General features: G+C 56.4%; 1 protein-coding gene across 1 annotated transcript in view; it reads left to right on the forward strand.

The window, feature by feature from the left end:
- Nucleotides 1-11700, forward strand: part of MUC3A (mucin 3A, cell surface associated) — a 61521-nt gene extending 49821 nt beyond the window's left edge. The window contains 10 exon segments of the mRNA XM_045001568.1: nucleotides 1701-2267; nucleotides 3475-3590; nucleotides 4008-4066; nucleotides 5740-5885; nucleotides 7465-7533; nucleotides 7644-7806; nucleotides 9863-10024; nucleotides 10696-10799; nucleotides 10997-11055; nucleotides 11659-11700. Of these exon segments, the coding sequence (XP_044857503.1) occupies nucleotides 1701-2267; nucleotides 3475-3590; nucleotides 4008-4066; nucleotides 5740-5885; nucleotides 7465-7533; nucleotides 7644-7806; nucleotides 9863-10024; nucleotides 10696-10799; nucleotides 10997-11055; nucleotides 11659-11700 (1487 nt within the window).
- The last annotated feature ends 639 nt before the right edge of the window (nucleotides 11701-12339 follow it).

A 12339-nucleotide genomic window follows, 5' to 3' on the forward strand; every position in this document is an offset into this window, starting at 1 on the left:
CCTCCACCTCCACCCCCACCAGCACGGCCACCACCTCCTCCACCTCCACCCCCACCAGCATGGTCACCACCACCCCCACCTCCACCCCCATTAGCACGGTCACCACCTCCTCCACCCCCACCAGCACAGTCACCACCTCCTCCACCTCCACCCCCACCAGCACATCCACCACCTCCACCCCCACCAGCACGGCCACCCCCACCCCCACCTCCACCCCCACCAGCACAGCCACCACTTCCACCCCCACCAGCACGGCCACCACCACCCCCACCTCCACCCCCACCGGCACAGCCACCACTTCCACCCCCACCAGGACGGCCACCCCCACCCCCACCAGCACAGCCACCTCTTCCACCCCCACCAGCACGGCCACCACCACCCCCACCTCCACCCCCACCGGCACAGCCACCACATCCACGCCCACCAGCACGGTCACCACCTCCTCCACCTCCACCCCCACCGGCACAGTCACCACCTCCTCCACCTCCACCCTCACCAGCATGGTCACCACCACCTCTACCTCCACTCCCACCACCAGAAGCCCTACTCCCCCTAATTGTTTAGTGACCACACCATCCACATGGCCATCCACTACCCCAACCAGCACATGTCCTGTCACCTCTACCTGTGTCGTCCCAACTCCGTGCATCATTCCTACTCAGGACTGGAGCACCCCTAACTGGGGCAGCACTACCCCAGGTGAGTGTGCACACGGTTTCTGGATTGGTGTATTGCTGATGTCACTTTGTTGTGTATTGTGTAGTCACTCTGTACAACCATCAAAGTCCCCAGCGCCGTTTCTGACTCTTTTAAATGTGCAGTCACCCTTTACCCATCTGCAACCAGGTTAACCTCTAGCTTCTTTCAATCCATTGTATCTCCTCATCAGTGAACACTGAAGAAGGCTAGTAAAAAATTTCTATGGAAAGAGACATTTCCTGTCCGAAAAATTTAGTTTTTACAGAAATTTTTCGACCAGCTCTTTAGCTGCCTACAGTTCAAGCCACACAAATTCAACCTGAATATTTGGCAGAAATGTTTCCCAATGAGGTTAATGAACCATTGAAACAATCTCCCAAGAGCAGTGGTGGAGTCACCGTCTGACACTGTCCAATTCCGTTTGGATGTCATTGTAGAAGGTGCGTTAATCCAAGGTGAAGTGCTCTGGCCTCTTTTATACAGGTGGTCAGACCTGGTGCTGAGGATCCCTTCTGAGGCCCACTGGGCTGAGTAATTTCATTGACACCAGGGTAAAACTGGGAGTAAAATTCTCCAGTTTCAGAGCTGCTACACTGCTGTAATTGAGATAATTTCCCAACCCTGAGTTTAAGACCCTGTTAACGCTAGAGAAATTTCCACTGGTGTAAGCAGATTAGTGTAGTGGACTTGGTGCAGATTCCTAATGTAGATGCACTTCACCCAAACACCTTACACTGGGGCAATAGAAGCCTAAGGAGTCTGACCGTGGGCAAGGAGAGTGAGGCCTACTAGTTAGAGGGGGCCCTGGGAACCAGGACTCCTGGGTTCTCTCCCCGTCTCTGGGAGGGGAGTGGGGGCTGGTGGTTAGAGCAGGGGGGCTGGGAGCCAGGACTCCTGGGTTCTACCCCCATCTCTGGGAGGAGGTGTGTGTCTCTGAGATACCCATTAGGAGACTATCCTGGCTGTCACTAATTATGCTTGTGGATATTTGTCCCTTTCAGTTTCCTGCCAGAATGGTGGCACGCACAATGGGATTGAGTGCATCTGCGGCCCTGGTTTCTTTGGTCCTCTGTGTGCCTCTGAAGACCCCAGCAAGGCCTGCCAGAATGGCAGCACTCCCATTGGCACCAAATGCATCTGCCCACCGGGTCACTACGGAGAACTGTGTGAATTCTATAATGCCTCCAGCGACTGCCAGAATGGGGGCACCCCGGTGGGAATCGAGTGCCTCTGCCCACCTGCGCACGATGGCCACCGGTGTGAACTGAATATCAGCACCGCCGGTCCCACCACTACCAGGCCTCCTACCACCTCACCTGTCACCTCCACCCCAAGCACTGTGTCCCTTCCCACCACATCCCAGAAAACCACCACGACCACCACGCCACGTAGCACCACGACCACCCCCCAAAGTACCACCACCACCACCACCCGAAGTACAACTACGCAGGATGCCACCCCCATCTGTGAGAACGGGGGAACCTGGATAAACGGTGAATGCCGATGCACGTCCAGTTTCCAGGGAAACAAGTGCCAATACGCCGCGGAAGTCATTGAGGTCAAAGCCGGTAATGAAAACCTGTGTAAATCAATCCTTAGGCCTAGACTCTCCCAATAGATTCCAAGTGTGACGGCCGGGGCATGGGTGGCCAGACCCGGCCACAGTCGGGACAGGAGCCAAGAATCAGCGGGGTCAGGATAATAGGGGATGAGAGGCAGGAGACAAACAGGAGCTCAGGAACCACAAATCAGAGGACAGGAGTCAAGCTGGGTTGGAAATTAAGTCAGGAGAGCCGGAGCGGGGTTGGTGTGTGGCTGCTCCTGTGAACACTGTGGGGCTGGGTTTGAGAGCCATGGGTCATGACATCAAAGCCAGACGGGACCACTGTGACCATCTAGTCCAACCTCCCGTATAACCCAGGCTGGAGACCTGCCCACAATAATTCCAAGCGAAGGAAAACATCCCCTCTTGATTTTAAAACCCACCACGACCCTGGGGCAATGGTTCCCATGATTAATGACTCTCCCTGTTAAAAATTGACACCTTATAGCCAAGACAAATTTGTCTAGCTTCAGCTTTCAGCCCTAGGATGGGTTAGACCTGCCTCTGCTAGACTGAAGAGCCCATTGTTAAATATTTGCTCCCCATGTAGGTACTTACAGATTGGGATCAGTCACCCCTTCACCGTCTCCTTTCTAAGTTAAATAGACAGATCCTGGAGTTTCTCACACTAAGGCGGGTTTTCAAGCACTCCATGAGACCCTTGGAAACCCGAGCAGGGACGTCCCATCTGGGCCATGAGCCAGGATGGCTGGTCCCATCCAGGAACACCGTTAGCATTCGAGGGGGTCGTGTGGCTGCGGCTGTGAGCCAGAACCCAGTAAGGCAGCAGGGCTGGCTCGTGGGAAAGTGGGGTCTTTAATCGCGGAGTCCTAACCTAGCAGGCCTGGCCAGGGGGGACAACCCGGTTCTGTTCCCGGGATGAGGGAGGGCAGTGAAGAAACACCTTCAGCTGCAGGATGGCGGGTAGTGAAATGACAAGTGTCCGTCCTCGCTGGCCCCCTCTGGCTAGGTGACGAATGATGTGATGGGTTCTGAAGGGCAGTAGAGTCCTTTCCTCGGCCCTGGATTCTGGGGGTCCCGGGATGTGAGCATCAGGAGAGCTAACAAGGACCCCCGGAAGGGGGGGGGGGGAGAGGCAATTCCCCTCTCCCATTCCCACAGCGGTTGCTGATTTTCACCGTGTTTCTTTCCCCCCCACCACCCCGATGAAGAGGTGAACGTAACCGTGGACGTGAAGCTTCAGGTCACCAGCCAAAAATTCACCCCTGAGCTGGCGGACGACACAACTCAAGAATACAAAAAGTTTACCTTCGACTTCAAACTGCAGGTGGGACCCGGAGGAGCGACGGGGGAAGGGGGAGTTAGTGAGACAGAGGCCCCCAGAGACAGGGGATGGGGTGGAAGGTCGGGGAGATCTGGGGGAACTTCCCAAGAGAGGCGGGAGATTGGGGGATTGTCCCCCAAGGGAAGGGCTGGGAGACCCATTACTGGAGACACTGGGAGCTAGGACTGAGCACAACACTGGGGAATGGGACGATCCCAGCCCGCCAGAGGGGAATAGACTTTAATGGGTGTTTCCCAGTGCTGAGCGCTGGTTTTCTTGGGAGCGTCCAGGTGGGAGCACGTTCGCTGCTTAGGTACCATGGCTGGGAACCTCGCCAGCCCCCTGGGCTCGCCAGGCCTCATCTCAGTGGGGCAGGGAGGGGCCGCCTCTGCTGGTGACATGCGCACTATTCCCTTCCAGATGAAGGTCGTTTACAGCAAAGTCCTGGGGTACAAAGACGTGGAGATCCTGAAACTGACGTGAGTATTGGGAGCACCCCGGAACCTGGTACCCCCAAAGCTCTGCCCACAACCTGAGCTCCACCCACAAGCCACGACACATCCCTGTGAGACTCCTAAAGGAGACTCCCCCCCGCAGTAGGCATGCGTGTGTGTGTGTGTGTGGGTCGTGTGGTTTGGCACCAGCAGTTTGCCAGTGTTCAGAGCCTTTCCGGGCTGCGTCTGTTAGGAGGAGACATTGGTGCTACGGGTCAGGTCTGTTCTTGGTGCAGTCCTGTTTATCTACCAAGAAAAAAAATGTCCACCCAGTCCAGTTTCCCTGACTGCAGCAGCATGTATTTCTCTTGCTTAGAAATCCTCACATCTACTGCTCCTGCAGGCTCTGTGCCCAAAGAGCACTGTCTCTCTCTCTCTCTGTCTTCTCAGGGCCAACCCATGACTGCTTCCCCTGGCACCTGCCGCCTGCAAATCAATATCCTAGCTCCTGCTTTTGCAACCAGAGAAACCCCCCACTCAGCCCACACGGCTTAGTGATGGTGTGCCATGGGCAGTAGCCGCCATTGTTTGCAGCTCTCTCTGCTGCATAATGGGACTTAATTGCACATTCCACTGACTCTGAAAGAGGGTAGTTGAAACAGTCATTGGCTTTAATGAGGTTCGTGATTGTCACTGGAGCTCAGAGCACCCTCCCGGCAGCTGTTGGCACCTTTCAGCTCAGTATGTTCTGCATGAACAATAGTTGTCCATCCTTGTCCGTCCTTCTCAGTCTGGAAACAGTTAAGAGTGTTGATGTTGAAAGGAGGGTCCTTTTGAATTTCAAGCTGATCTACACCTGCTTCTGGGGATGGGGGTGTCGTTAGATTTAGTTCTGGCATCCGCATTTTCAAAAGGAAGTTGAAAAATCAGAGAGGGTGCAGAGAAGAGCCACAAAAATTATTTTAAGGGCTGACAGTGAGAGACTTGGAGCTTGATCTGTTTAGTTTATCAGTAAGATGAGCCAGAGGTGCACCGGACCCTCACTAGAACACGCGTCTATATAGCGCTAATTCACATAATGTGGTCACAGCCATAGAGCCCAAATTTAATTACTTTAATTGCAATTTATTTTAAGGCGGTCCCTGCTATAACACGGTCCCAGTAACTACGCAGTACTGTGCATGGATCCCAAATCCCGTGTCCTAGCGAGGGTCCGGTGTACTTACACACCACACCCAGGCATGCCAATGGTGGCTAAGTACCTCCGCGGGGAGCAGATACCAAGTGGTAAGGGGCTCTCTGATTTAACAGTGAAAGGCAGCACAAGAATCACATTAAAACCAAACAAATTCAACTTAGAAATAAGGCAAAATGTTTTCCAAGTGAGGGTGATTAACAAACGCCAAAGGGAAGTGGTGGCTTCTCCATCTCTCCCTGTCTTCAGATGGACACCTCTCTGGAAGGCGCTTTATCCAAACACAGGTTATTGAGCTGGTACGTTTCTCCAGCCTGGGTTACACAGAAGGTCAGACAAGATGAGTCACTGCTCCCTTCCGCTCGTAAACCCCATTAATATATTAATCAAATTCAATGGGCATTGGTGCCTCACCCCTCTGTGCCTGGGTGACAATCTCCACGCACATGCTCTGCGGTGGGCATGTGGGCGGATGCCCCAGGAAGGAGGGACATGCCGACCCGAGGTGGGTTTGTTCCTTCAGGCAGGGCAGCGTCGTGGTGGATCACATTGTCATCCTGGCTTTACCCGTCACCGAGGAACTCAACAAAACCTTTGAGGAAGTGGCCGGGCAGCTGATGACACAGATAGAGACGGCGGCTGAGAACCAGGACTGCAACAGCAGCTCCTGTGAGTCTCTGTGCGGTGAGGGTGGTGAGGGCTGGGCAGAGAGGGGACAGCTCCATGGTCCTGGGAGGAAGATTCTCCATAGCTCCACCTCCAATATCTGCCAGGGGTGCTGGAGACTAGATAGATAGATAGATAGAGGGGGTGGGTGGGGATAGATAGATAGATAGATAGATAGATAGATAGATAGATAGATAGATAGATAGATAGATAATGGTAATGTGTATGGGGATGGATGGAGGGGATGGGAAGTGTGACAGGGGATGGAGGAAGAGATGGATGGGGGTGTTTGTTGGGATGGAGGGATGGATAGAAAGATGAGTGGAGGGTGTGCATGGGGGATGGATGGATAGAAACATGGAGGGAGGGATGGAAGGACATTTGTGGAAATGGATGGAGGGGTGTTTGTGAGAATGTGGAAATGGATGGAGGGGTGTTTCTGGGGATGGAGGGATGGATGGAGGAGTATTAGTGGGGATGGAAGGATGCATGGAGGGGGTGTGTGTGGGAAGGGAGGGAGGGATGGAGAGTTTGTGTGGGGGAGGGTTGGAGGGATGCAGGGATGGATGGAGGGGGTGTGTGGCATGATGGATGGAAGGATGGACAGAGGGGTGCTTGTGGGGATGGATGGAGGGATGGACAGAGGGGTGTTTCTGAGGATAGATGGAGGGATAGAAGGTGGGGGGAAGGGATGGAGGAATGGAGGGATGGATGGAGAGTGTGTGTGTGTGTGAATGGAGGGATGGATGGAGGGGTGTTTGTGGGGAGGGATGGAGGATGGAGGGAGGGATGGATGGAGGGGTGTTTGTGGGGAGGGATGGATGGAGGGATGGATGGAGGGGTGTTTGTGGGGATGGATGGAGGGATGGATGGAGGGGTGTTTGTGGGGAGGGATGGATGGAGGGGTGTTTGTGGGGAGGGATGGATGGAGGGAAGGATGGAGGGGTGTTTGTGGGGATGGATGGAGAAATGGAGGGATGGATGGAGAGGTATTTGTGGGGATGGAGGGATGGATGGAGGGATGTTTGTGGGGATGAAGGGATGGATGGAGGGATGGATGGAGGGTGTTTGTGTGGATGGAGGGATGGATGGAGGGGTGTTTGTGGGGACGGAGGGATGGATGGAGGGATGGATGGAGAGGTATTTGTGGGGACGGAGGGATGGATGGAGGGATGGATGGAGAATGTGTGTGTGTGTGTGGGAATGGAGGGATGGATGGAGGGATGGATGGAGGGGTGTTTGTGGGGATGGATGGAGGGGTGTTTGTAGGGATGGATGGAGAAATGGAGGGATGGATGGAGAGAAAAGCGTTGACCTCTGTGATTTCAGGGGTTGGCCCGAGGTCGCAGAGAACAGCTCTCTGCCTTTCGCCCACACCTCGAGCCCCGTGGGCAGCCTTTCACAGACCCAGACAGGGGTCGGGTCGTCGGCCAGGCCTTTGCCAACCCTCAAGTCAGTGGCAAGGCCGGTGCCGCTTGGGGAGCTTCGGGGGCTGCAAAGGGGGGTGTGACCCTCCCCGTCTCTCACTCCCGCTCGGCCCCGGGGCTGGCTCACTAACAACTGCCTGTCCCATGTCTTCCAGCCACGATGTGTTTCAACGCCTCCTCCGCTAATGTCTCCAAGGGGATAATGCCAACGTTCAACGGCGCCGGTGAGTGACCCACAGCCGCCCGGTGGGGGAGCGGTGCTGGGCTGGGACCGGGGGGGTCAGTGCGGCCTCTCCAGCCAGCCACCCACTGACCCCCCCCGTCTCCTCCGCAGAGTACTGCCAGAAAATTGCCCCCAAAGGCTACGAGCAGTTCTACTTCCCTAATTTCACCAAGTCCGGCTTCTCCTGCGTCTCCAACTGCACCAAGGGCGCGCCGGGCTTCATCAACTGCAACTACGGGCAGTGCCAGCTGACGCGAGCCGGCCCCCAGTGCATGTGAGTTGTGCGCGGACACGCCCATGCAAACGCATGCGCCTGAGCAGACGTGGGCACACCTGGCCCCCCTGCGTGGCGAGTGCGCGGAATCGTTTGGACCAACCCGCCCCAAGAAACCCCCAACTGCTTTGGAAACGTCAGGCCGAGCCGTCTCGTTTCGACCGGACTCCGAGCTGCTGGGGGTTCCGTTCCGGGCACTTTACCAGAAGCAAAGGAAGGGTGAACTTGCAAAGTAGCTGGAGGAGGCACCCCCCAAGGGTGAGGGGGGAACGCCCTGGGGTCCGGCAGGTCAGTTCTCCCCTCTGCTGGATATAGACTTGTAGGATGGAAGGGACCTCGGGAGGGCGAGGACTCCAGTCCTCCGCACTCACACCAGGACTAGGCACCATCTCCATCCCTGACAGGGGGTTTCCTGGGGAGGAGAGATTTGAATCTGCGTCCGTAGCACTGCAGGGGAGAGGCGATGGGCTAGTCCCGTGTGGGGCTTTCTCCGATTCTCCTGGTGCGGCTGCTCCACGTTGCATAAATAATTAACTAGCCCTGGGAGAAGGGATTTGAACTCGAGCCTTCTGCAGCCGACCGAGGCGCCCCAACCACCAGTCATTCTCACGCGCTTTCACTGGCGCGGTGACTATTAATTGTCGTTATGAATGACGGCCCCGGCACCCTCTCCTCCTCCTCCAGCTGCTGTGTGACTCTCGCCCTCGTTTGCTTCTGTTACAAACACCCAAGTGAGAAAAGAAAAATGTCGGGTCAGGTCACAGAGGTTTTGTTTCCTACTTTTCCATTTGGACCCTGCAATCTTGGGACCCACTCAGCTTTGGCTCGACCCGAAACAATTATTTCTCTGTTTTGTATTTGCTCAAGTGGCCGTTGAACAGGAAAACCCATGACTGGGATCGCACAGGCTGCGTGGGATAGCTAAGAGGTGGGATCGTTAAGTCCCAGGCAGACTGGGAAGAGTTACAAAGGGATCTCACAAAACTGGGTGACAGGGCAACCAAATGGCAGATGAAATTCAATGTGGATAAACGCAAAGTGATGCACATTGGAAACATCATCCCAACTCGGCCTATACAGTGATGGGGCTGAATGAGCTGTTACCGCTCAAGAAAGATCTTGGAGTCACTGTGGAGAGTTCTCTGCAAACACCCACTCAATGTGCAGCAGTGTCAAAAAAGTGACCAGAAAGTTGGGAATCATTAAGAAGGGAGAGAGAATCAGACAGAAAATATCCTGTTGCCTCTCTGTAAATCCATGGGACGCCCACACCTTGAACACTGTGGGCAAATGGGGTCGCCCCATTGCAAAAAAGATCTATTGGAATTGGAAAAGGAACAGAAAAGGGCAAGAAAAATGATGAGGGGTCTGGAACGGCTGCCGTGTGAGGAAATATTAATAAGACTGGGACTTTTCAGCGCGGAAAAGAGACGGCTAAGGGGAGATATGAAACAGGTCTATAAAGTCATGACACGTGTGGTGAACGTAAATAAGGGAGTGTTATTTACACCCTCTCATAAAACAAGAACTAGGGGTCACCCAATGAAGTTAATAGGCAGCAGGTTTAAAACAAACACAAGGACGTATTTCTTCACCCAACGCACAGTTAACCTGGGGAACTCCTGGCCAGGGGATGTTGCGAAGGCCAAGACTATACCAGGGCTCAAAGAAGAACTAGAGAAGTTCCTGGAGGACAGGTCCATCGATGGCTATTAGCCAGGCTGGGCAGAGACGGTGTCCGTAGCCTCTGTTTGCCAGAGCTGGGAATGGGTGACAGGGGCTGGGTCACTGGATGATGCCCTGTTTGGTTCATTCCCTCGGGGGCACCTGGCATTGGCCACTGTTGGCAGACAGGACACTGGGCTCGATGGACCCTTGGTCTGACCCAGGGTGGCCGTTCTTATGACTCGGATCCATGCAGAAGGACCCGGGCACAGCAGGGACCACTCACTGGAGACGGAGAGTCTAGACTGGCTAGGGGATCCCGGGGAAGCGGCTCCGGGGACGGGAAGGGGCTGGGGCGGGGCTGTTCTCACCCCCTGTGTCTCCCCCACAGCTGCTCCGAGCAGGAGTTGTACTGGTACCCCACGGAGCGCTGCACCACCCGCGTCAGTAAATTGGGCGTCGGTCTGGGCGTGGCCATCGCAGTGCTGGTGATCGTGAGCGCCGTCCTTGGCATCTTTCTGTTCAGAGCCAAGAGGGTGAAAACCCACTTGAGGTAACTGGGCCGGGAACACGTGCGAGGGCCCAGCCTGCAACTGAGACAGTATGAGCCTGTGGTTAGAGCAGGGGGCTTGGTACCAGGACTCCTGGGTCCTCTCCCCAGCTCTGGGAGGGGAGTGGGGGCTGGTGGGTTAGAGCAGGGGGGCTGGGAGCCCGGAGTCCTGGGTTCTCTCCCCAGCTCTGCGAGGAGAGCGGGGGCTGGTGGGTTAGAGCAGCAGGGGCTGGGAGCCAGGACTCCTGGGTTCTCTCCCTGGCACGGGGAGGGGACGGGGGCCAGGCGGGTTAAAGCAGGGGGGCCTGGGAGTCCGGACGCCTGGGCTCTATTCCAAGCTCTGCCCTCCATGTCTGTACCAAGTGGGGATAATGTTCTTTCCCGGGGCAGAGGGTGGGTCGCGAGACTCCGCCGAGGAAGGTTTGCTGTGAGCTCTGAGGGGCCCCGGTATCCGTGGTGGGGGTTGGGGTTGGTCCGAGTCGGACCCTCGCCCCTTTGACTCGAGGGGCGGGTGCAGCAGGTGGGATCAGAGGGGCTGCCCCACAGCCATGGGGCAGAGGGAGGTCGAGTCAGATGCCCTGGGGGGCCCAGCAGGGTGGTGGAAGGCTCCGAGGGACCCTGTGCACCGAGCGGCCCAGCGCTGACGGGCGCGGCTGTCGCTGCTCCCCCCGCAGCCTGCACTCCGACGACACGGATGTCGAGAAGTGGTACGAGAACGACTACAATGAGTGGAACACCGCCGGGAGCTTCTGCATCCGGAACGAAGGAGCCGACACAGGTAACGCTGGCTCCATCCCGGGCTGGGCGAGACGGGCTGGTGGGAACCCCTGGGCCAAGGACAGCGGCCCACGGAGACCGGCTCAGCACCGTCAGCGTGGGAGGGTGCGTCCAAGGGCCTCCTGCGATGGGGTTGGGGTCCTGTCCGCGCGTCTGCCAGCCGAATCCTCCACCTTCCTAACCCTGCTCTCTCGCCAGGCTCGGACGGCACCGGCTCCTTCAGGGTTAACATGGAATCCATCGACGCCTCTCTCCCGGTAGGTTCGGCCGTATCGGTCCCCTCCTCCTCCCACCTGGGCAGCCGGCTCTGCTCTGGATGGTAGACATGGGCATTAGGGAGCCATTGGGTGGCAAAGCCGCTCCGGTGCACAACTAACCTGCTCAGGCAACCTGGAGAGAGACACTTGCCTTTCCGGGTGGGGGCCTCTCTCCTGGGAAGCTGAGACTCTGCAGAAGATTTTAGGGTGGGTGTAATCAGCCGAACGCAAGCTCCCGGTCCGATACTGTGGCCAAAAGGGCCAACGCGACCCTGGGCTGCATAAAGAGGGGCAGGACATGGGTGAGTTTACTCTGAATTTGGCCTGGGTGCAACCACTGCTGGAACCAAAAAAAAGAGGGTGGGTTTTGGGCGGGGCGGGGGAGGTTGTGTTTTTTCAGTGGAAAAAAAAACAGATGGGAAATTAAAATTCCCATGTGACCATTTTTACAAAAGAAAAGTAAAAATATCCGCTCGCCCCTTCCCCCCAAAAACCGTGGCTGGGAATGAAAAGTGATGATACTGGTGAGGAAGTTAAGAACAGACGTTTTGGCCATTTTGTGACCAGCTCTGCTCATGGTCCCCCCACCTCTCGCCATCCCAGGTGCACATCCAGAGGCCGGAGATTGTCGTGACCCAGCTGTGAGCCGGACCCGGGCCCCCAGGGTGCTAGGGAGGAGCGGGGGATGCAGCCCGAGGCACCACGGCCCCCAGAGAAGAGCGGAAATGTTTCCACGCTGCAGCTCAGGGAGGATGGAGGTGGGCCAGGAGGGGAGGCCAGGCAGCACAGGGGCTGGACAGCTGCAGGGCCCTGGCTCTTGGGCATCATCTTCGGGGAGCCTCCTCGCCTCAAACATCCTCCTCCCTCAGCGACCACCCTCCACCTCCGTCCGGTCCCCAGTCCCAGCTCCCCTGTCTGGGACACCAGGGCCCTGCTGCTGGAGTGTCGGTGGCGCTGCCTGATGTCCTCGCGCAGCCCCCTGGAACGGCTACTGAGACGGGGTCCTGGAGGAGCCGATTCTCCTCTCGCCCTTGTGAAAATCAACAGTAACTCTGCTGGGGCAAATTCCCCTCTCGCTCCCCCAGTGTAAATCAGGAGTAACTCCGCTGGGACCAATTCCCCTCTCGCTCCCCCAGTGTAAATCAGGAGTAACTCCGCTGGGACCAATTCCCCTCTCGCTCTCCCAGTGTAAATCAGGAGTAACTCCGCTGGGACCAATTCCCCTCTCGCTCCCCCAGTGTAAATCAGGAGTAACTCTGCTGGGACCAATTCCCCTCTCGCTCT

The sequence above is a fragment of the Mauremys mutica genome, unplaced genomic scaffold (genome assembly GCF_020497125.1).
Source record: "Mauremys mutica isolate MM-2020 ecotype Southern unplaced genomic scaffold, ASM2049712v1 Super-Scaffold_328, whole genome shotgun sequence".
NCBI classification, from domain to species: Eukaryota; Metazoa; Chordata; order Testudines; family Geoemydidae; genus Mauremys; species Mauremys mutica.